The sequence below is a fragment of the Chenopodium quinoa genome, unplaced genomic scaffold (assembly GCF_001683475.1).
Source record: "Chenopodium quinoa cultivar QQ74 unplaced genomic scaffold, ASM168347v1, whole genome shotgun sequence".
NCBI lineage: Eukaryota > Viridiplantae > Streptophyta > Magnoliopsida > Caryophyllales > Amaranthaceae > Chenopodium > Chenopodium quinoa.
This window is the reverse complement of record NW_018743175.1, coordinates 2,058,433-2,080,123: the sequence shown is the minus strand read 5'-3', so window position 1 is coordinate 2,080,123 and position 21,691 is coordinate 2,058,433. Positions and strand designations below refer to the sequence as shown.

General features: G+C 33.2%; 2 protein-coding genes across 6 annotated transcripts; both read right to left on the bottom strand.

Moving 5' to 3' along the window:
• Positions 1 to 590: 590 nt before the first annotated feature.
• Positions 591 to 8,873, bottom strand: LOC110732405 (vesicle-associated protein 2-1-like). 5 transcript variants are annotated; one of them, XM_021912341.1, is made up of 9 exons: positions 8,316 to 8,873; positions 8,085 to 8,172; positions 6,066 to 6,136; positions 5,589 to 5,670; positions 3,637 to 3,752; positions 3,423 to 3,545; positions 3,193 to 3,219; positions 2,716 to 2,790; positions 591 to 1,077 (listed from the first exon to the last, which is right to left on the bottom strand). In XM_021912341.1, the coding sequence occupies exons 2-9, from the start codon at positions 8,155 to 8,157 to the stop codon at positions 940 to 942; spliced, it is 705 nt and encodes a 234-aa protein (XP_021768033.1). In that variant the 5' UTR covers positions 8,158 to 8,172; positions 8,316 to 8,873; the 3' UTR covers positions 591 to 939. The 5 variants fall into 5 exon arrangements, with proteins under 5 accessions (XP_021768033.1, XP_021768034.1, XP_021768032.1 ...); XM_021912342.1 differs by having other exon boundaries at positions 2,716 to 2,784; positions 8,085 to 8,197; positions 8,316 to 8,872; XM_021912340.1 differs by having other exon boundaries at positions 8,085 to 8,197; positions 8,316 to 8,866.
• Positions 8,874 to 14,020: 5,147 nt separating this feature from the next.
• Positions 14,021 to 17,315, bottom strand: LOC110732403 (50S ribosomal protein L19, chloroplastic-like). The gene is made up of 5 exons (XM_021912338.1): positions 17,165 to 17,315; positions 16,728 to 17,078; positions 16,093 to 16,179; positions 15,866 to 15,999; positions 14,021 to 14,374 (listed from the first exon to the last, which is right to left on the bottom strand). Exons 1-5 carry the CDS (start codon positions 17,186 to 17,188, stop codon positions 14,266 to 14,268), a joined length of 705 nt encoding a protein of 234 aa, XP_021768030.1. The 5' UTR covers positions 17,189 to 17,315; the 3' UTR covers positions 14,021 to 14,265.
• Between the last annotated feature and the right edge of the window lie 4,376 nt (positions 17,316 to 21,691).

Sequence of the window (21,691 nt, the reverse complement as noted above, 5' to 3'; positions counted from 1 at the left end):
GTGCTATGATGACAGCATTTGAAAAAGTCGTATAGCTTATGATGTATAAGAATACTGCAACGTGAGCAAGGAGGCTCCTAGCTTCGGCTCTAAAATTTCAATACTGCCTTCCTGAAACCATTCTAAAGCTTAGATCATACATACCTCATTGCTGTTGCTGTTTTGTACATGATTTAGTCAAAAAAATAAAAAAAAAAATTACTCCGTATATCCCTTTGAAATTCTTGTGATGTCATTGGTCTTGTAAATGTTTAGAGATTATGTAAACTCAAAGAAGTCTCTGCGGTAACAATCATTATGCTATAGTTCTGTAGTTTGGTCTCAAACTACATATTTGAGATTAATTTTGATACCTATCACTTTTAACACTAACCATGAATCCATGACATATCCGGTCTGAAGTTCTCAAGTTGGTGAATCAAAATGACAAAATCGTATCATATACTAATTAGAAAACTTCTGTATGACTGTATGGTCATCATTATGTCAATAATTATTCCTGTACCTTCAAAGAACACAATGTTGCAAATTTCAATTCGTTAAGTAGACACTGTAACTACAGAAATTTACTTGCCTGATAATATTTCAACTGAATCAAAAAACACTCCCAGGATTTCATTTCAGTTGAACTCCAGGTCTGCTGATTTGCTTTTGTCAAAATGCTAGAGTGCTAGACAAAAATAGACAAGAAAACTAAGCTACTATGTTTTTCACTGCAATCATTAGATCCTTAAACCACAAGTAAATCCTATTTGACATATCAAGGGCAAGGATACACAGGAGATGAAAAAATGACAGAAACGAGCGCAATGAGCAAATTTTGATCAATATACAGAAAGCAAGGACCACCCTGAGAGAAGATGGGAGAACTTATGTAAAACCATAGCTAATGATACAGAGAAGAATCTGTTTCCTGCACTGATGAAGAGTTGAAGACAACTATGCTGTAGCAGGTGGAGACAAAGAGAGTTTTAACAGGATGCCGAGCATAATCCCTATAATTGCCACAAAAAGAGAGAATTTGCATGAGAAGCCAGAGTTACTTTTGCGCTGTCTGCTGCGTCTTCTCCACATTTCCTGAATCAGCCCTAAAAAAGCAATATAAGTGATAGCTTTAATTTCAACCAGCTAGGTGTTCCAATACTCATTCATGATTAGAATAACATGTGTGCAGATAAACTATTAAGATCCTAATTAAATTAAAGGAAAGGAGTAAACTATCGAACTTTGCAACCTAACTTTCAGTGTTAAACAGATCATTTTTCTGGTTTATACATCAAGTAACTATCAATGGTGTGAGAAGTTCAACAATATAATGATTTTAATCTTGTTCATGCATCGCGATATATTAAGTATCAATTACTGAACACAAAGGGTCAGGGCCATTCCAAAAAGAGATTTGTCAACCCCTTAAACATGCACTACAGAGGCAATTTCTTTTGCACTTAATCCTTTTGGCCTGCTTTTTGAAGGAGTGTCCTCGATCAAGTACAGCAATTACTAAATTTAATATAGGATTAATTAAGGAGATTACTAATTCGGTTATTTTAAGAATCGTAATGTTTTGCTAGAAACCAACTACGATTTGCAGGCCTATTATTTAATAGGCTTGCTGCTAAATGTAATCGGATCCTATAAGGTCACACATAAAAGCACGAGATGGAAAAAGGCACACCAAGCCCAATAAAGGTTAAGTGGGCGGTTATGTGAGGAGTCATTAGTGAGTTGGGCTTGCTAATCTTTTAACCTAATAACTTCTATATATTAGGCCTATTACTGTGTATGAGATACACAATTACAGAGAGAGCAAAAACAACGTATAATATTTCTCAAATAACTGCATCCCTAAAGTGAGAAGAGTGAAAAGTTTCTTCCTCCTTCTTCCGTACTAGCATACGTGGGATTCATCTCGGGTTTTGTGGACCAAGTAGAGGAATCACAATTGAGGTTCTGGATCTCCGAAGGAGGACAATCTAAGGCTAACGAGGAGTACACGCATCAAAGGTATATCTGACTACTTTATGTGATTCGTATTATTTATATGCATGAGATCCTGTTTTAGATGTTTAGGAAATGTTCCTGAAATTCCGCTATCGCATCTAATATGATCCTACACTTTTACCAACTCTTTTATGCTAATAGACTTCAATGGAAAATAGTTGATGAGGGCATTCTAGATTTGCATATAACCCCAATCATTTTTGAGAACATCTGTCATATCACAGCTTAAAAGTAACATTGATGAACTTTTAAGACAGGTCAAAGACCACCATCAACAAGCCCCCATCATTACCAAAGATAGACCCCTGCATTCACCCCCCCCCCTCCCCCCCCCCCCCCCCCCACCCCATAAGTGAGTTCAAAATCTATGCAGCCTTACTTCATACTAGTCTATTAGAAGAGAGGGGAAGCGATGACTGATGCAGATTGATTGCAAACCTGGCAGTTAAGCAACCAATCAGAGTATCTCACTCTTGAACAAACTAGACTTTGTTTCACATTCTCGCTTGCAAATTTAAGTTTAACTGGCTCAAATAAAGAGTTCCACACCTCTATCAGTGGGGAGATAGAAACGGAAGCAACATCTTAACATAGCCTCAACAATGCCTATTTTCTTCCCATTTTTTCACTTGCGATGGAAGTAATAGCATATACCAAGAAAACAAAGTGACAAATCTAAAAGATCCAGCAAATCAAAGCTAGTTGTATGCTTACCAGTTCCTGTTGGAGTTGCTGTGTTTGTCGAACGGCTGCATCTCTTTCTTCTTTTATGCGCTGCAAAGTCTGTTTCTACCCAAGTGGGGGGAAAAAAAAAGGTAAGCAAAAGGGGACAAAAAAAAGAGAGGCTAAAAAGAAGTTAAGTTTATTCTAATGCGTAACTAATACCCTAGTTCATTCATGATAGTGGTACATAAAGAAAGTCAAATCAGGGTCGTTATCTGAGATGATGTGTCCAAGAAATCACCCTCCCACAAAAAAAAAATGCAGTAACCTACCCATTTAACCCCATTGTAAAAAAAAGCTGTCTATTTTTTGGAAGAATTACATTCATGTGATTTGGTTGCTTCTGTGGTAAGAAAAAAAAAAAAAAAAACCTGATAATAGTGAAAACTTGCTAGTTCAAACAATGTATCCTTCATTATGGCAACCCTATATAACAGAAGAGTAAGAAGCTTTAAGATGGTATCTCACATCATCGACACCTTGATTGCCCTGAGCCTGAGATGTAGAAAGAAGAAAGATATTACATTAAAGAAATGCTTCTGGATCAAAAAAAATTAAGAAGAAACGCTTAAATGTAACTATGCAGTTGAGAGCTGGAGACATATTGTAGAGCAACATCAACTCCACCACTTGAAAGGAAATCATAAAGGAACACAGATATAACAATGCAATCTAATGGCTAAGAAATAAGAACTCACATTTAAGCCTCTTCCAGGCTTACTAGCTGAGTCGTCTTCTGCGTTACCCTGAGTTGAATTTGGAGAGACGTACACAACCCTGAGTTTGCATTCCTCAATTGTCCTTCCACTATCCTTGTTAAACTATATCAATATTTTAAATGAATCAGCCATGATATGTATCAACCTCTTATGTTAGGAATATGGCAAGTAATGTCCAGTTAAGTGTGCTTACAGTATCTTGTGGAAGATCATCCTCATCACTATTTGGAGACACTATTGTGCTCTGAAGTAGAAACTTATCCTTGCATTGCATATCTGGAGGATATTCCTGCTGAGCCTGGAGAGTGACTGCAATTCCATTGTTTTCCAAAAATCAATATAAATTCTAAATTCCAGGTAAGAACAATATTAAAAAATAGAAAGCAATAACGTTAACCAAATCATAGCCACAAATCAATATGTTCATGAACCTCTGGAAACGAAATTATCTTGCAGCAAGTGCCTTCTAAGGGGAACTAAGAGTCCGAGATTAATTATAAAAAAAATCCTATCCCAAGCTCTTAACCCACCCAGACACTTCTTAACATTTTTTTGAAGCTCTTTTTTTTAACCCAAACCTAATATGTGAAAGATCTGTGCTGCAAAAGACATGAAAGGATTGAGAGCATGAGAACAAATCAATACTATTATTTTAAAAAAGGAAGTAGGAAGGACACTTGTCCTCTTCCTGTTTTTCCTGTTTTAAAATAATTTTTTTTAATTACAAAAAAAAAAAACAAAAAAACATACATCTCTTCCATCCCAATGCTCTAATCATGCCTATTCAAGAAAATAGTTTTTTTCATCAAAAAAAAATTATTAAAACAGAAAATCAATCAAACAATTCTTCTACATCTCTTCCATCCCAACCCCTTAATCATGCCTAGTCAAGAAAATAATTTATTGGATCAAAAAAAAAATTATATATTAAACAGAAATTCAATAAATCATCTCTTCCATCCGAATTTACAAATTTATTAATCATGTCTTTTCGAAATATATTTGTAGGATTATTATTAGATTTTTATTGTATCTTAAAACAAAAAAATAGCAAAATCAATCTTTTACCAACAAAAAAAACACGCCTTTATAAATCAACCCATTCTTATCTATACTACTATTCCAAAACAGGAAAATTTAAAGGAAATTTAGAGTGTCCACGTGTCCATTTTTATTTTTCATGATTTTTTTTTTTTTTTTTAAATTTTTGTTTAAAAAAAAAAAAAAAAAAAAAAAAAAAAAAAAAAAAAAAAAACTTTGATGTTTATCTTTCTATTTGTTCGGTTTTTTCCCCAAACAATGAACCAACGCTTCATTCACTTCTCAATTTTCAATTAATTTATACATCAAGGGTTGCATTAGTTTTTTATTTAATTTTTTTCATGAAGTGTTGCATTAGTTTGATATTTTAATCAAACTCCCATTTTCGTTATTGCTTTTAATCGATTTTTAATGCACTTATTTTTGGGCATTCTACCAGCACTAGATTTCATTGAATGAAGTAGATCTTTGTGTTTTTCCTCATTTTGCATCTGAGTCAAAAAGTTCAGTCGCTAATTAATTTTTAATCCATATAAATTTTTTTAATTGACAGATATTTTGAAAAATACGAATGGTAGTAGGCCTAACTTTCAATGTTGTTCAAGAGTTGCAATCCAATTTTTGGCTAGGAAAATTCAAATTTGAGGAATTATATTTCATACATATGTTCGTTATTAAAAAATTTCCCCTATTTTCACTTTTAAAGGCGCGGCATACACAACTTGATCAATCCTCCCATTAAAAAAAATTACAAATAAATATAATCCGTGCATCGCACAGGCTGAATACTAGTTGCATCTTCATAATGTTACAAGCTATGCAAATAATTTCAAATGGAGAAAAGGCTATCATCCATCATTAAACAAATTTCAAGGACCCCCATGCCATAGTCTGAGTACTGAACAACTGATTACTGAACAAGTCCATCATAGTCACCATTAAAAAAAAAACTATTGGCAGTGAAACTGTAACTTGCTAAGTGTAGTTTTTCTGACCAATTGACCATTGCAATCAAGAAACTGATATTTACAACAGGAATATAACTTTTGATTTCGAATTTTGGACTTTCTAATACTAATCTTTGCAAGTAAAAGGTAAAATTACCTCTTATAACACATGAATCCCAAGGATGTAAAACACCAGTGTTGGGTCGTACGTAGTACCTTTTGGGAGAAGTGGTCTTCACCTGGCAAAAGTGCATCAACACTCAGATCCCGCATAAGAAAAAACCGGGGGGAAAGGATTTTGGGGGGGGGGGGGGGGGGGCTATTTTGTCTTGTTTTGTTTAGAGATGATTGACTTTTGTAACCTTATCGGTAAAATTTGACAATTAATATTTAATACCAATGATTTAAGAAAATATACAGAGTATAATTTATTACAATGATAAAATTTCAAGATTACAATGATGTAGATAAAGAAAAAAAATTTAAAAATTTAAAATAATGTAGTAGCAGTTTTTACGTTCTGAGTTTATAAATACCCATATTTTTGAATAAATCATTGACAGTAAAAAAAAAATTGACATTTAAATTAGAATTAGTTGCAAATAGCTTTGGACAGATGGATTAGTATTTTTACCTTAAAAGCAACATTCTGATCTGTGTTGTTCGTAACTTTCAGGTCACAAAAGCTTTGCCTTTCCAGTTCAACTGTTAAACAGGAAAAAAAAAGAGCAAGATGGGATTTATAATTAAGACTCAAGAATTGAAATTTTCAAAGATAACCAAATTAAGCATGTGATTCTTTCCAAACTAAAATATAGTAAAAAGGTTCATTTGCTAAATTTCAATTGATTTCGCAGAAGAATGACTCAGTTGTTTGCAAAACACTACAACACCACTCTGCTTACAGCTTATATTTTGCTACTTATAGCTCAAGCACTATTCCATCCCCCCAAAATAGAGAGAGTGAGAGTACAACAGCAACAACAACAATAACAACAAATTGCAGCATGTCTCAAAGACAAGGTTCAAGTTGTGGTCTATATTATCATCATCATGGCACTGCAGTTCACTAATTGCCAACAGCAGCAGAAAGACCCAAAACTCTCTTCCACCAAACGTCCAAACAAGGTCCAAACAAGCCGCAATCACACAGATGGACAATCATCCCTTTAAATGGATACCATACATCTTAGAAACCTGGCCCCTTACGTTATATAAGTTGTCAGCCTTAATCTACCCAAAACAAGGTCCAGGCGAATATCAGAGTAATTGTGATCCATACAGACCTATTGATTTCTACATATGACATATTCTGTAGTCTGTAGACTCTGTACTCTATTTGTTGCAAAAAGAAGTGGTTCAGTCTGGTGTTATCTAGGGTCTAACAGAAAAATTCACAAGGTTAAAATCTAACCAATCCTAAGATTAGCCAACTTCTATGGGTGGGGCATAAGGACATAGTGAGAAGTTAATGCTATGTTATACTTCATAGTCCATAATATAATTCTTTTTTTTTCTTTTTCTTTTTTTTACAGCACTAAATCTCAACATAAATGATTACAAAGTCATCCAATAGATTATATGTATTTGATCATAGTCAATTAGTAGATGCACTTTTCTTAAACAAGAGGCTCTAATCCTATACTGAAACTGAGAAATACTATGTACTCATAATTATGCATTCAGCATTTAAGTTTATTTTTTTACTTTTTCATATTTGATTTCTATCAAACTTACTATTCAAATCACTACATTTCTTGAATCTAAAAGTTCAAGAGCCTCCTTCAAAAGAGAAGTCCAAAAAAGAAACATATAAAAATAAACAAAGTAGTGCAGTTCAAGTTTCTGAACTACTAGCCCACATAAGGATCTTTTTGACTAAGCACTCCATAACAAACTGATTTGTAATAAATATAATGCAGCATAATTCTTAAACAAATCCCAATCAAATATCAGGCCTGAAATAGCTTCTCAAATGTATATCAAATGTCAACTGTCTACATAACCACACAATACTAATAGCAGATAGTCAGAGAACTGAGACACAAACAAAATATAATATTTGTACCAAATAACTCCCCAATTTGTCGCCATCTCAACACTTAATAACTACATTTTCCTATACCTTATTGTACTCGAATTCATACAACGTCGTAAATTGGTTGTACTTTTAAACAAAGGATGCAAATCTATCAATTTTGGATGCCTACAATAAGTAACAACTCCTTAGCATAGGAAAATTGCCTCCACAGTTTCATATCAACCTATATATGACACTATCCTATGATCAAACTCATATACTAAAAACGAAAATATCCTCGAAGAATATTACAACTCGTATCCACAATCAAGGCCATTCAAGTACTCATCACCTAAAAAACAACATCCTCATCATTTAACACTCTAGATTAAAAAAAAAAAATTAATCACAGCAGCATATTGCCTATTATGATGACGACTTAATTACATTGTTAACTAATCAATTACTCAACTAATTAATACAACAGCATAAAAGACACAAATCAAGCAACAAAATCATATTCCGTACAAAACAACCACAAAATAAAACAGAAATTTAATACAAAATTACGCATTCAACAACAAACACAAAAGATAAAATCAAAATCAACGAAAAAATGAGGAGAAAATTTACATTGAAATGTAAGCTCGTCAGGATGAACAAAGATCAACTGTTTACTGGTAACATTCATGGTTGTAACCACCATTAATTCCTTCAAACCCTATCAACAACACTCCAAAGAAAACCTGTTCAAATTCATCAAAAAATTCGAAAAAAATTCAAAAAAATCGACAAAATTCCTGAACAAATTAGAGAGAAAATAGCGAAAAGGTGTAAAAATGAAAGGGGAAAAAAAAAACTAACATAAAGATGCGAGTGGAGGAGAAGAAGAATGAGGTGCGAAAATGGCGGGTCGAACTCGCGTCAATGAGAAAGAGGGCGAAAACTAAACTAATTATAGCTTTCCTCTCTAAAATTTTCAACCTAAGTTTTTTTTTTTTTTTTTTGAAATGAATTCAACCAAAAAAAAATATATAGTAGTACTATGGTTGAGAGAGAGGAAGAGGAGGAGAGAGAATTCAGGTATTTTTTGCAGAAATTTGGAGGAGAGAGAGAATGAAGATGAAGTGACGCGTGGCATTTATATGATGTCAGAGGAGAGAGAAAGAGGAGAAGAGAGAGATGTTATTGGGTTACGGTTTGTGGGTTGGAGTTTGCTGGCTGGATTTGGGACCCATCTTACTTGGTGGTTACCCGCCTCTTTTTTTGTTCTTCAATTTTTTCTACTACCACTCCGTACGATTTCTCTAAAATCGATTTTGGTCATGGACTCATGGTGATATTTAGAGGTTTCACTTCGGATAATTGGATTTTGAGTCAGGTCTGTTCAGAACGGGTTTGTTTGGATCAAAATTATTCTTTTAATTCGGGTTCATTAGGTTGGGTCATGGTCTATCGAGTTCAGGTATGAGTCGGGTCAACTCCAGATCGGTTCATATTCGGTTCGGATAAATTCGAATCAGGTTTAAAACGGGTTTGACCGGGTTAATTTCGAGACGGATAAATTTGGGTCAGGTTGATTTCGGTTCAGTCAAGTTCGGTTTGATTAGGATAAAGTTGGTTCAATATTTGGTCAATTCCGATTCAAATTCTTTCCGTGTTTGTCTAGATTGGTCGAGTTGACCAAATTCAATATCCAAATAAGGTTATTTTTAAACTAGAGTAATTATTGAATTTTTACCTTATTATTGGGTCGATATCAAGTCATTCATGTGTCATTCCTCATATTACGTGGTTAATTATTATCAAATGCGAAGAAATTGTTTTCTCATTCAATCAATTCTTGTGTAATTTTTATCTTGAAGCAAAATTTAATTTTAATAATAATCGATGACTTATCATACCTGCGTACATACGTGAGACGATTAGTAATGAACTAGTGATAGATTGATAGATAGTCACATATGATGATATAAAAACAAAATGTCATCTTTTAATTTTGAGGTACTACATACTCTTCAATTGTTTAATCTCAAGAGGCTATGAGTACTAATAGTTTGCTTTATTACTATTTACTAATTCAATTTGTATAAGATATTTGTTAGAGTTTTAGACTTTCTAACTTATTAATAATTAGTAAATTTTAAATATATAGTAGTATAGAACTTGAAAAGAAAAGGTCAATAATAGGTTAGGTTTAAAATTATGGCTGGATTATTTTCGGATCGGGTTAAAATTGGATCGGTTTAAAATCGAGTCGTGTTAATATCAGTTCGGGTTAAAACAGATCGGATTAATCGGTTATTTGTCGGGTCATTTTCAGATTGGGTTGAATTCAAGTCGGATCAAATCGGTTCGGTTTGAGTTCAAGTCGGCTCATATCGGATTCGGGTTGAGTTCAAGTCGGGTCCAACAGATGCCGGGTTAAGTTCAGATCGGGTTAAATTCGGATTCGGATCAAGTTCAGGTCGGTTACAGATTGAATTTGGGTCCTGAATTTCTCAAGTAAATCGAATCAATTACAGTAGAGGTGATCATTGGGCGGGCCGGGCTAAACTAGAGCTAAAAATATATGCCCACTTCTCGGGGCGGAATTTGTGTGCCCAAATCCGCCCAAAATGGTCGGGTCGTGCGGGCTTTTCGGGCCGGGCCTAAAAAATCAACTAAATATACATAAAAACGCATTCGCAAACCCGCCCCTAAAAATAATCAGGCCGGGACGGGCCCAACCCGATTTTAGACCAAAAAACCCGCCAAAATGGGGTTGGGCTAACGGGTCGGGCCATACTTGATCAGGTCTAGGTTACAATTCAAAACGGATGATTTTTTTCGGATCGGTTTGGTTTTGACACCTTTAGTCATATTTCTAGCAAGTGTGGTGTGTCGTGTACTCGTGTCATTTTCGTGTATGTGTTTGAAGTTAAACGGCCTGAAAAAGCTCATCACTAACCCAATCATATCACTAATAAATAAAGTCGGTCTCGCAGCCAGGCCACGAGACAGCGACACTTGGCATTCCAGTTTTTCGCCATGTGTCACGCCACGTAGGAGATAAATATGTATTATTGTGACACATATGATGCTTAGTAAGCGATTTTTGGATAGATTTTTTAAGATAAAATTGTTGTATAAAGTTTTATTATTGATAGAATTCTAATACTTCATACATACATACAAAATTAATCATAACTTTTAATAAACATTTTATAACTCAATTCTATTTCCATCATCAAATTCGTTTAAAAAAGTTCTTTAAAATAAGATCCGTTAATAATATATTTAATCACAAACTTTTATACGTAATTGGCCAAACCATATCACCAACTATTACAAGAGTTACTTTGTTAGTGTTATAGGGGTTACTTGGTCAGTGTTATAGTAGTTACTCAATCAGTGTTATAGATAGGGGTTACTTAGTAAGTGTTATAGGTTACTCAGTTAGTATTACTGGGGTTACTCGGTCAGTTTTATAGGGTTACTTTGTCCGGCTAGATGGTGTGGCTAGCCGGCATACAAAATGCATTGTTATTTAATTTATATAAAAAAAAAATTAGAGAATCAGTAAAAATAAGTTTTAATCAGTAAAATTAATTTTAGTTTGGTAAAAAATACTTTCAGTTCAGTAAAAATAATTTAAGTTCAATAAAAAATAATTTCAAGTCAATAATAACATAGATATCTATTTACAAACAAAACTACAAAAAGTATTATGATATAAATATAAGCCATATGATATCGTATGTCTAAATATCCTATATTATCCGAACGAATTATTTGACCGTATTTAACATTCAAGTATAAATGTTATCTTAAAATTTTATCTTAAAATTTTATCAACCATTTGGACATCGTCCGGGCACAAAACTAGTTTATTTTATTAAACTTGGTGTGTCACTGTGTCGTGTTGACTCGTTTTACTTAGGGGGTGGCAATTCGAGACAGCAGGTCGGGTCGATTTTGGGCTATGCTTAGAAACAATAAAAATAGTGTAAAACTTAATATTATTACGAAATGTGAAATTTGGGTCAAATCAGATCGAATTCGGGATGTTCGGGTCGGGTCGGGTTTGGGTTTCTCTCAGTAACTTCGGGATGGGTTATCGGGTCGGGTCAGGGATGCCAGCCCTAGTTTTAATAAACAGGTTGATTCGTGTTAGGTTTGTGTGAATTTACAACACTAACCCAGCCTGTTTAATTAAACGTGTCATAAACCCTTTATATTAACCCAGTTTTTTCGTGTTCGGTTCTTGTCGTGATATGCCAACTTTTGCCATCTTTAGGTCATGTTCTGTTCACGTCATTTCTGCTTATTTATAGGTTAAAATTTTAGACAAGCTAGAGTTGTTATTTTACATATAATAATATTATACTATAACTTCATTAGTTTTAATGAGGTTTAATATGTTTAAAAAAAAAATGATAAATAATTAAAATAGCTTAGCTAAGTCGATAAATATAATGACCCTGTGATTATTTTGGTTCTAATGGAAAGATGGGTGACCTTTATATAAAAAGAAACGTTACTATATACAGTACATTATACGATTTTTTTTTCAAACTTATTTTGTTTGGAAGTAAATTATTCGTGTAAATACTAGGTTAGGAAAAAAAATTTATTTCATTTGATCTTCTAATAGTAAGTCAAATAGAACAAGCCCTACTGTTTTGTTCTCTATTTTCTCCTTTGTTCTTATGCCTTGTCCTTCACTTATCTTTGGTAACAATTCCTTTATTTACCCTTAATTAATAAGTTTAGTCCACTTTCATTGATAGTAGTCTTCCATCTTACAGTATTATTCCTTTACTTTAGTTATCTCTACGAATACAAAGTTGTATCAAGGTTGAGTAATTTTGTAGGAGTTAATCATCGTGAAAAGATTTGGATATATTATGGTCTACCAACCACATTGCATGTAATTATGTAAGTGTTAATTATCGTGAATAGATACGGATATATTATTTACAACAAAATCACAAATCATCGTGTAGCTTCAGATATATTGGTCTACAAAATCACATGGTAACTAGTGTAATTGATGTTTAATTAGGCTTAGCATTTTTACTTGTAGCTTTTTAATGTAGTCCTAAAAGTGGTCTATTTTGTTATTCTATTTTAATATGTTGCCGAAAAAGCATAAAATCGTAATTAAGGAACTTTAGTTTGATTATTTTTAATGATGGTAGGTGAGTAACAGCCTAGAGTTCCATCATTAACGTTCAATAATGATTGCTTACTAATTTAATCATCATGATCAAGGCGTTGCTAGTGCTACTTAAGCGTTTTTTAGTAATTTAAAACAAGATAACACGTCAATGTCAGGTAAGGTTTAGCAAGAATTATAGAGTAAATATCAAATAATTTTGATTATTATATGGTAGAAAGTGAAGATGATAACATCATACCTATTAACCTACATAAGGGCAACAAAATAAAGGGATTTTTCGGCAATCGGCGGTTGGTTGTTGGCTATTGGTTGTTGGCTTGTTTGCTTGGCTTAGCTAAAAGTATTAGCTGTATGGATTGACTTTTTAAGTTAATTGTTTAAGCCGATTGTTTACAAAAGTGTTTGGTAAAATTATTAATGATTGTTTGCTGTTTATTAGTGATAAAGTGGGCCAACAAGCCAAAAGTCAATAGAAAAAACTACTCCTATTAGCTTTTGGCGAAAAAACCAGCTTAAAAACTAATTACCAAACATATTTTTTTGGCTGTTTAACCAAACTAAAAAACCAAAAGTTAGGCAAAAAGCCAATAGCCACACACTCCCAAAATTATATGGAAAAATCATGATTGCCAATACTATAATACATATCGATCAAATTATACCGTATTAGAAAGACGTCCTGGTGTATGCCCAAGGGTCATATCGCATCCTCGGGGTGCGAGGTTTGAATCTCATCGTGAACAAATCCCCTCCCTTTACGGCCTTACCCCCTAGGCATTATCGCTTAAATTCTCATCAACAAATTAATTTGTAAACAAAATTAGGAGTATTTCGTATGATAGTACATGATTTTGTAGGGTTAAGTGGGTAGGTGAGTCCTGCAATAAAGCTACTTGTATTAAAAGTGAAAAAAGCATACTCTTATTATTTAAAACAAACCCACAAAAAAGGAAGGCTTTCCTAGAAGGTTTCTATAGCTCAATTAACTGTAATGTCTATACTTTTGATTTTGGAGGTTTCAATGTGTATAACTATGATTAGTATTCATGTCATTAAAGCATCTCTTATCATTAAAAACAAATCCCAAAAAGGCTCTTTCTAAAGTTCTATTTTATGGTTGTCCTTTTCAAAAACCTGAATTTTGCATATTCTAAGAAATAGCTCAATGATATGGGAGATCAATGTTCACAAAAGTGGTTTATTATTTATTAATAATGCGTGTTCTTCTTTAGATGTTTTCACTTGTACTTGTTTTCCTTCTGGTGAAAGACTGATCTATTGGCACTGCTCATGGGCTAGTTAATAAGGGCGATGAACCATATTCTATGATGCTTGCGCTTATCAGATCTACTCGGACAAGCTTCTCGTAAACCCAGCTGAAAGAGTTTCCATCTTATGCATAATATAGATTGTATCAACAAACAATTGGCATTACTCTGATTAGTATTCTCGAAGATATTATACATTGCATATTTCAATCTACTCTCTATTACAAAGGCAATCAGGTTTCCAGCACCAATATTACAAGTACACAGTTTCCCTAAAAGATATTAGATCTTCAAAAAAAATTCTTACAATATGTAAACCATAAACGATGACAAAACCATGAAGGGCTTCCAAGACGAAATTGCTTCAGCAAATTTTATGTTTTCACTTAAAAGTGGAGAGCCTGGGAAGTTTGTCTCGTAGATAGTACAGCCTTGCCTTCCTGACTTTCCGGTGAGCAACAACTTTTATCTCCTTGATGTTTGGTGAGTACCTGTACAAGTATCACATAGAAGCATGATTATAGAGATGAAAACCAGAAGCAAAATATAACTTGCACAGTATAATAAATTTCAGGATGCAAAGCACATCCAAATGTACTTCAGCAATCACTACAACATTAACAGGCTTTACCAATAGTCCAATACCCTTGGTTACTTCTAAACTTGACTAATGCCCATTTCGCAGCAATAATTAACACAGCCTAGCTAGGCTAATTAAGTAATTATCTCAGCCCAATGTGCATCAACTTCATTTGTTAAAAATTCCAAATATCTCGTTATACCAACTCAAGCCAGTGGTCAAGCAAATATACAAAATTAATAAATTAACATTCTGCATGCCAAATCCCTACCTTATAAAAAGTAGAAGATTTACTCTTATAAATAGTGTGTAGCCAATTATACCCTTTAAAATGTGTATTTACATATATACCCTCATTAATATGTACAAGTTTTTTTAATGAAAAGTGTTTGGACAATTATACCATCTAAAATGTTTATTTACGTATTTATCCTTTTTAATGTTTTTTTAACTCTTAAGAATAGTGTGTGGACATTTATACCCCTAAATTGTATTTGTTTGCGTATTTTCTCTCATTAATGCTGTCAACAACTAATTTATGATGTAAGACTAAATCGAAAGAATTTTGGATATGGCTTGGCTATCTATGGTGTGTGCATCGCGCGCATTAGCTGCCCTAGTAAAAGTAAAAATGTAAAATCACATGCACGCCAATCCATTATCACCCTTCCCTTACAAAAAAGTCTTTCACTGCACTAAGCCGTGCTTTGCTTCTTAATTGTAATGATAATTTGTCGCAAGTTATTAGTTTATTACCTTTCAGCTCATGGCTTCCTTTTAAATTATGAGAGAAATGCTAAAGATCCTCTGTGCATGCAATCATTATTTGCATGAGAAAGGCTATAAGCATTTCCCTAGAATCAAAGGCTATATACATCCTTACACTGCTGCAGGAGGCCTTGTTACTTGTAAAAGTATATGGGTAAAGGTGATGTATAACACTAGTCAGGGTAGTAAGAGTCAGGAAGCAGCTTAGTAGCTACAAACTCCACTGAAATGTAGATAATCTAGGGTGATTGTGATGTTATTATCAATATCCAGCAAATGGAGCAGCATCAAGATCTGTTTTCAGAAAATGATGCAGTTCTTCATGGTCTAAACGAGACAGGCAATTATCAGACAGTACTAATTAATGACGCACCCAAAGCTTCTGGTCGTAAAGCAAGCAACCTAATTGACATATTGCAAAGATGGACAGAGATTTTGCTCATTCAAACTTTGAATCAGATTTGGTAGCTATTATTACTCAAGAAAGCACCTATCCTGCTGCCAACATTCACAAACAAGAAGTAGAAAATTCTGTATTCTAAAGAACCAGTACCCCCTCTCTCTTCCAATGCAGATTGCAGAACATAATTTATAACGCAGAGAATTTAAGCACAAGAACAATACTAATACTTACAGGGGAAACACAATCTCTACACCAATACCAGCAACGATCCTTCGAGTCCGGATGGTGGTATGAATTCCAGCATTCTGCCTAGATATCACAATACCTTTGTACACTGATAGCCTACGCTTGTTTTCTGGAACTTCCTATAAAGACAAACCCATCAAAAAATTAAACAGAGCATAAGTAAGCAATTGAAAATTTAGTACGAAAAAAGAGGAACTACAGCCACTACTAACCAATTTGATTTGTACAATGTCTCCAGTCCTGATGTCTGGCACAGGACGCAGCTCATCTGAAGCCTCAACCGCTCTCTTGTTCAATATCTAAATTAACAAAATAGAATCATACTGTAAAATCCAAATTTCAAGCTCAAGAAACACATACTCAAATTATTAACTAATCCACAATTATGACTATTTGTCATCTCATTATCATTGCTAACAATCAATTCCATTAAGGCCTTAACCTTTCCAGATTATCATTGTTCTTCATTTATCCACTCTTCACCATAACACAACACCGAAAGCTAACGCCTAACACCAACCTATGATTTTGATATCCATATTTTTCCATAGTTTTATTCAACTCTTGGTATAGTAACTAACATTTGATCACAATCAAATAACCTAAGATTCCGTGGTTCCGCCAATACATGAAAACATTTTGCCCAAAATTTAGCAGAAACAAACTAAACAACATTGCATCAACAATTCCAGAACCCTAAAGCTTAATTTCAACAATAAAAGAGCATTAATAAACAAGCAAATTCCAATAGAGCAAATCATGGTCTCAGAAAACAAGCATACAATTCAATTTAAATTGACAATTTAGAAAAATTAGAACTAAATTATAGCAACAAAGTAAATTATACCCCCATTATATCTCCCATTTTGACCCTTGGCTTCCATGGCGACCTCGCTTCGGCTTCAGCTTCGGTTTCGGCTTCAGCTTCGGCTTCCTCCTCAGCAACGGCGGCTTCACTCTCAGCCGAAGCGTCGGAACTTCCCTCAGCTTCCGACCTCACAACGAACGAATTTCTCGCCGGAGAACTGAAAATGGAGCTGAAATTGGAGCTAAAGAGGTTAGACGAATCCCTAGAAACCGTGAGATTACCTCTGGAGTAGGAGAGAGAAAATCGACGGTTAGACTCAAATGGAAACCCTAGCTGCTTCTTCAATGGCGGACATTGAAGTGAGTGATTCGAAGGAATTGCAAAAAGTGCCTGTAAATAAATAATTGCAAGATAATTTAGGTATTTCAAAGAATTTTCCAGGAAAAAAATAGGAAGAGAGAGAAATAAAGAAAAACCTGTGGAAGAACCTTGGACGCCATTGATGATGAAGAAGTGAGCTATCAGAAGATGGAACTCCTTATCTAGTTTCTCATTCCAGTTTTCTGCGTTATTTTTTTCCTATCCGTTTCAATTGTTTATTTTTTTTTAAAAAAATCTCATTTTTCTAATTTTGTACAAGGAAGGGATGGGCTTTGCGGTAAGGAGTTCTCAGTTCTAAACTGTACAGATTGGCCCATTAAACCAATAAGATGAGCCCTTAACCCTTATGAACAATTTTTAAGTTTTTGTTGTATAGGTAGCTTACAAAGTTATAGTATATTGATTGGGACGAAATTTGATATCAAAGGTCCAATATATCAAAGTTATGACCTTCTAATAGAAGAGGGGATCCAAACCTCAGATCATAAGAACATGTAATATGGCACAATTTAAATGCTCTTAAATTAATACTTCCGCCGTTCTTTTTTACTTGATCCGCTTTGACTTTTATACTATTTATCACTCTTTTTTTTACTGTGTTACTAAAGAAGAATGCTACAAGAGTGGGTGAATTGTAGTATAGGAGGAACTAGACAACTTTTTGTGGAATTATAAAAACTAAGCTAAAGGAACTCAAAGTCACACGGAGAGATTTTAGCGTGGAAAACTTCTTGGCCCTAACAAGAAGGAAAACCACGATCATTAGGGATTTTAGGAAAGATTCTTTACTATAATAGGGCAAACAACCTATTACAAGCTAAAGACTCTATCTCCAAGTTCCTCAACGAACTTAGAGTTCCCAACAATAAGTCCCTCAACTTACTATTATCCTCTTCTCTTTCTCTTCTCTCTCTTTCTCTTACAGTTCCTCTTGAGTTCAGTCAAACTCCCCAATTCCCGATTACAACTCTTGGAAGAAAAACTCTAATGAAAGAAAATAAGAAAGTAATACACTAAAGTAGAATGCGACTCTTAACTCTTAGAATAACTTAGAAGATAAAAAGTGTATTTGAGCAAGGTGAGTTTTTCCAGAAAACAATTTCTCTATTTATAAGAAAAACATAGCTTGATTAAAACGCCATATTGCTCTACACTTACGCCACTACTACTGCAAACCAACACCACTATCCTCCACCACTTCCAGTGCTTCAATCATGTCCTTCAACCCAGGACACGTTAAAGCAACAAGAAGTTTCCTTGTTTAGTGGAGAAAACCAATTCAAATACCAGTAGCGCAAGATTAGGAAATTATTTAAAGATATTTTTTTGAAAAATCTTTATCCGAAAATAAAAGTTATTCTTTTAACCTAAAAGTCAGAAAAGGATATTTTTTATAAATAGCTAAATTCGTATAGTTAAGCAATTTCAATTTTTATCTTTTAACAAAAACGTTTTAGGCATTCTACTAAAGTATCAAACTCCTATTGAATCTCACTTACATAAAACCTAAAATAAAAATACTTTAGACTTTATTAATTCTCTAAAGAAGCCTCCACTCCGAGTCTTCATTCTTCAGCTCCTAATCCGAAGCTTCTGTTCCTTTAAAGGAACACTGCAAACAGTCTTTGCTTTTGAGCTCCAGTTCCTTTGCTTCGAATGACTCTGCAACTTGTACTTAAACTACACAGTCATGAAAAACATTAATCCCAAATATAAGTTTGACTTGTGTTATCATCAAAACATCAAGGGTAACAGACCGTATTTTGTGAATTATATGTAAGGAGAAACATATTCATTTGGAATCTTGTTGAAATCGTCTCAATAAATACTATCATAATATATAAGTTTTATAATTTTTACTTATAGAGAAATATAGTTATTGATGGTTATAGTTGTGCATCGGCAAGCGTGATAAAAGAAAAAAGGTCAAGTAAAAAAGAACAGAGGAAGTACGACTTATACAAGTACTATTCACAAGGTCAAAGTTTTAAAATTTTGGCCTTATCTAATTGTATATACTTCCTCCGTTTCTTTTAGTTGCTACACTTTCCTATTTTGGAAATTGTTAATTACTTGCAATACTTTTCATTTTTGACATTTCTTTCTCTCTATATCTCTCCTACCCACATGGGTCCTTTTTATTTTTCTCTCTATCTCTTTCCTCTTCAAAAATTGTCTAAGAGACAATGAAAATAAAAGTGTTGCAACTAAAAAAAAAACGAAGGAAGTATATAAGAAAAAAAAAAAAACATTATCAAGTTTGATCTTATTAGATTCGTATTGTTATGAATTTTCAATAAATCAGCTTTGTATAATTTCACTAATGCACAATCAAAGAAATTCATGGTAAAAGTAGTGCATTGGAGACCGTGTAAAATGCAAGTGAGTAGCATCTAGCAAACAGAGATATTATGAATAACATGATTATAGGCAAAATATCAAGAGCACCTATTTATTCCCCATGGCCTATATTATTCCAAAATAACATGATTATAGTTTGAACCTTTTGGGGCTCAATCTTAACATAATCCATTAGTAAATAAAGTGATTGTTGCTAAAATAAATTTAATTAGTATAGATGGTAATGTTAACAAAATTAATTAAAATGAAGCTATCCATTTTTTATAAAATATGAATTTTGATATTTTGATGTTGACAAAGTTGAATCCTGAATATGCTACGGTGTATTAAAAAAAAAATCCATTTTATGGATGTTTAGTTTGTGTAAAAATGAAGCGTGCTATGCCAAATTGCCACTAATTAGATTTGATCTACGTTCAATTGCAATGTTGTATTAGCAAATGAATGTCCAAAAACGTGCAAAGTAAATCACGAGATAATGAGTTCTACAGATTTTGTGGTATTAAAAATAAGATGGAAACAAGTCACCACCTCTTAGCCGAAGCCAATAGACGTACGTAACAAATAATATAAAGATTATAAATTTCTAATAGTACAACATAATATCGAACCTATAAAGGGGCAAATTAATAAACAACAAGAAATTAAGTACAGTATATATGAATAAATATAATACTAACAATTCGTAAAATAAGAAGAAGTAGAAACAAAGGACCACCTCTTAGTGCAAGCCAATAAAGATAGGAGGAGAACAAACTATTCCCAATAAAAAAAAATATCCAAATCAAACAATACTATCATTATTGTTAATTATCGAAAATGAATAAGTTCCATTTTTGAGCAAATATAGGAATAGAAATAAAAAAGTAGTACAAAGTAATTATTGCAGTTTAAGAAGAAAAAAACATCTATTCATTAATGACTAAAATAAGAAACTAGGTATGTATCAGCCAATTAATGTTTGATATAAGTCAATATTATGGACATATTAGACATTAATAAAAACGTATCATCCAACAAAAGGAACCTATCAGCTAACAAAAGATACATATCAGCCAAGAGACGGAACATATTAGCCAACAAAAGATACATATCAGCCAACAAGAGGATGAAATCAGCCAACAAAAGGTACAAATGAGTTAACAAAAGGAACATGTCAGCCAACAAATGAAGCATATCAGCCAACAAAATGATGAAATCAGCAAACAAAAGCAACGAGTAAGCCAACAAAATGAAACATATAAGCCAACAATTAAAATATACTTATCAGTCAACAAAATAAATATATCAGCCAACTAAAGAAACAAATAAGCCAAATGATGTCTGATATCAACCAACAAAAGGAAAAAAAAACATATCAGTCAACAAAATGAATATATTAGCCAATACAAAAACCATATCAGCCAACAAATGAAACATATCAGCCAACTCATGAAACATATCAGCCAACAAGTAAAATATATCAGCCAAGCCTCCCGCACCAAATTGTGTGCGGACGTCCGCCCCCAATACCTTATCTCTTTTCTTCTATGTTAGTATAAATATGCAATTTAAGAAAGTATTATATTAATAAGGTGAGTGGATGTAAAATAGAGTAACAGAGAATATAAAAAATGAGTAAATGTAAGAAAAAGATGAATACTGTAACAGAGTATATGACCAAGTGTGATTATTGTAGAGATAAAAAGATATAACGTTAAAAGGAAGAAACCTAAGATAAAACAACACAAAGTGAATAGAAGAAAGAAAACCAAGGGAATACAAACAACCATATAATTGTGATAGGAAATCGACATATTTTTATAAAAAAAAAAAAAAAAAAAAATCCCAAAAAAAATCTTGTACGAAGTATCTATGAAAATAGACTAATCGAGTGACGAGCGTATTTGCATTTAATTTTTAATCGGTTTGGATTAATAATTTGAAATAGAGGGGCACTTTATTAAATTATTAACAACGAATAGATGTTTTGAAAAAAAAAATCTATATCTATATTTATTTATACTTATATATTAAAAAGCATTCTTAAAATTGTTTATGTGTCACGTGTGCATTAGCATTGTGCCACATCATCATTTTGCGCCACATCACCACTAGCATTGCAACAAGCCAACAATGTCATTATTAACTTGAGAATAAATAACACTAAACCTCATGGATGTAAGATTACATTTCTTATCATCTTAGCCAATTATAATTAATGTACTTTGTTTACACATAAATAAATTTATCTTTCTTAAATACAAAAAAAGATAAAGAAT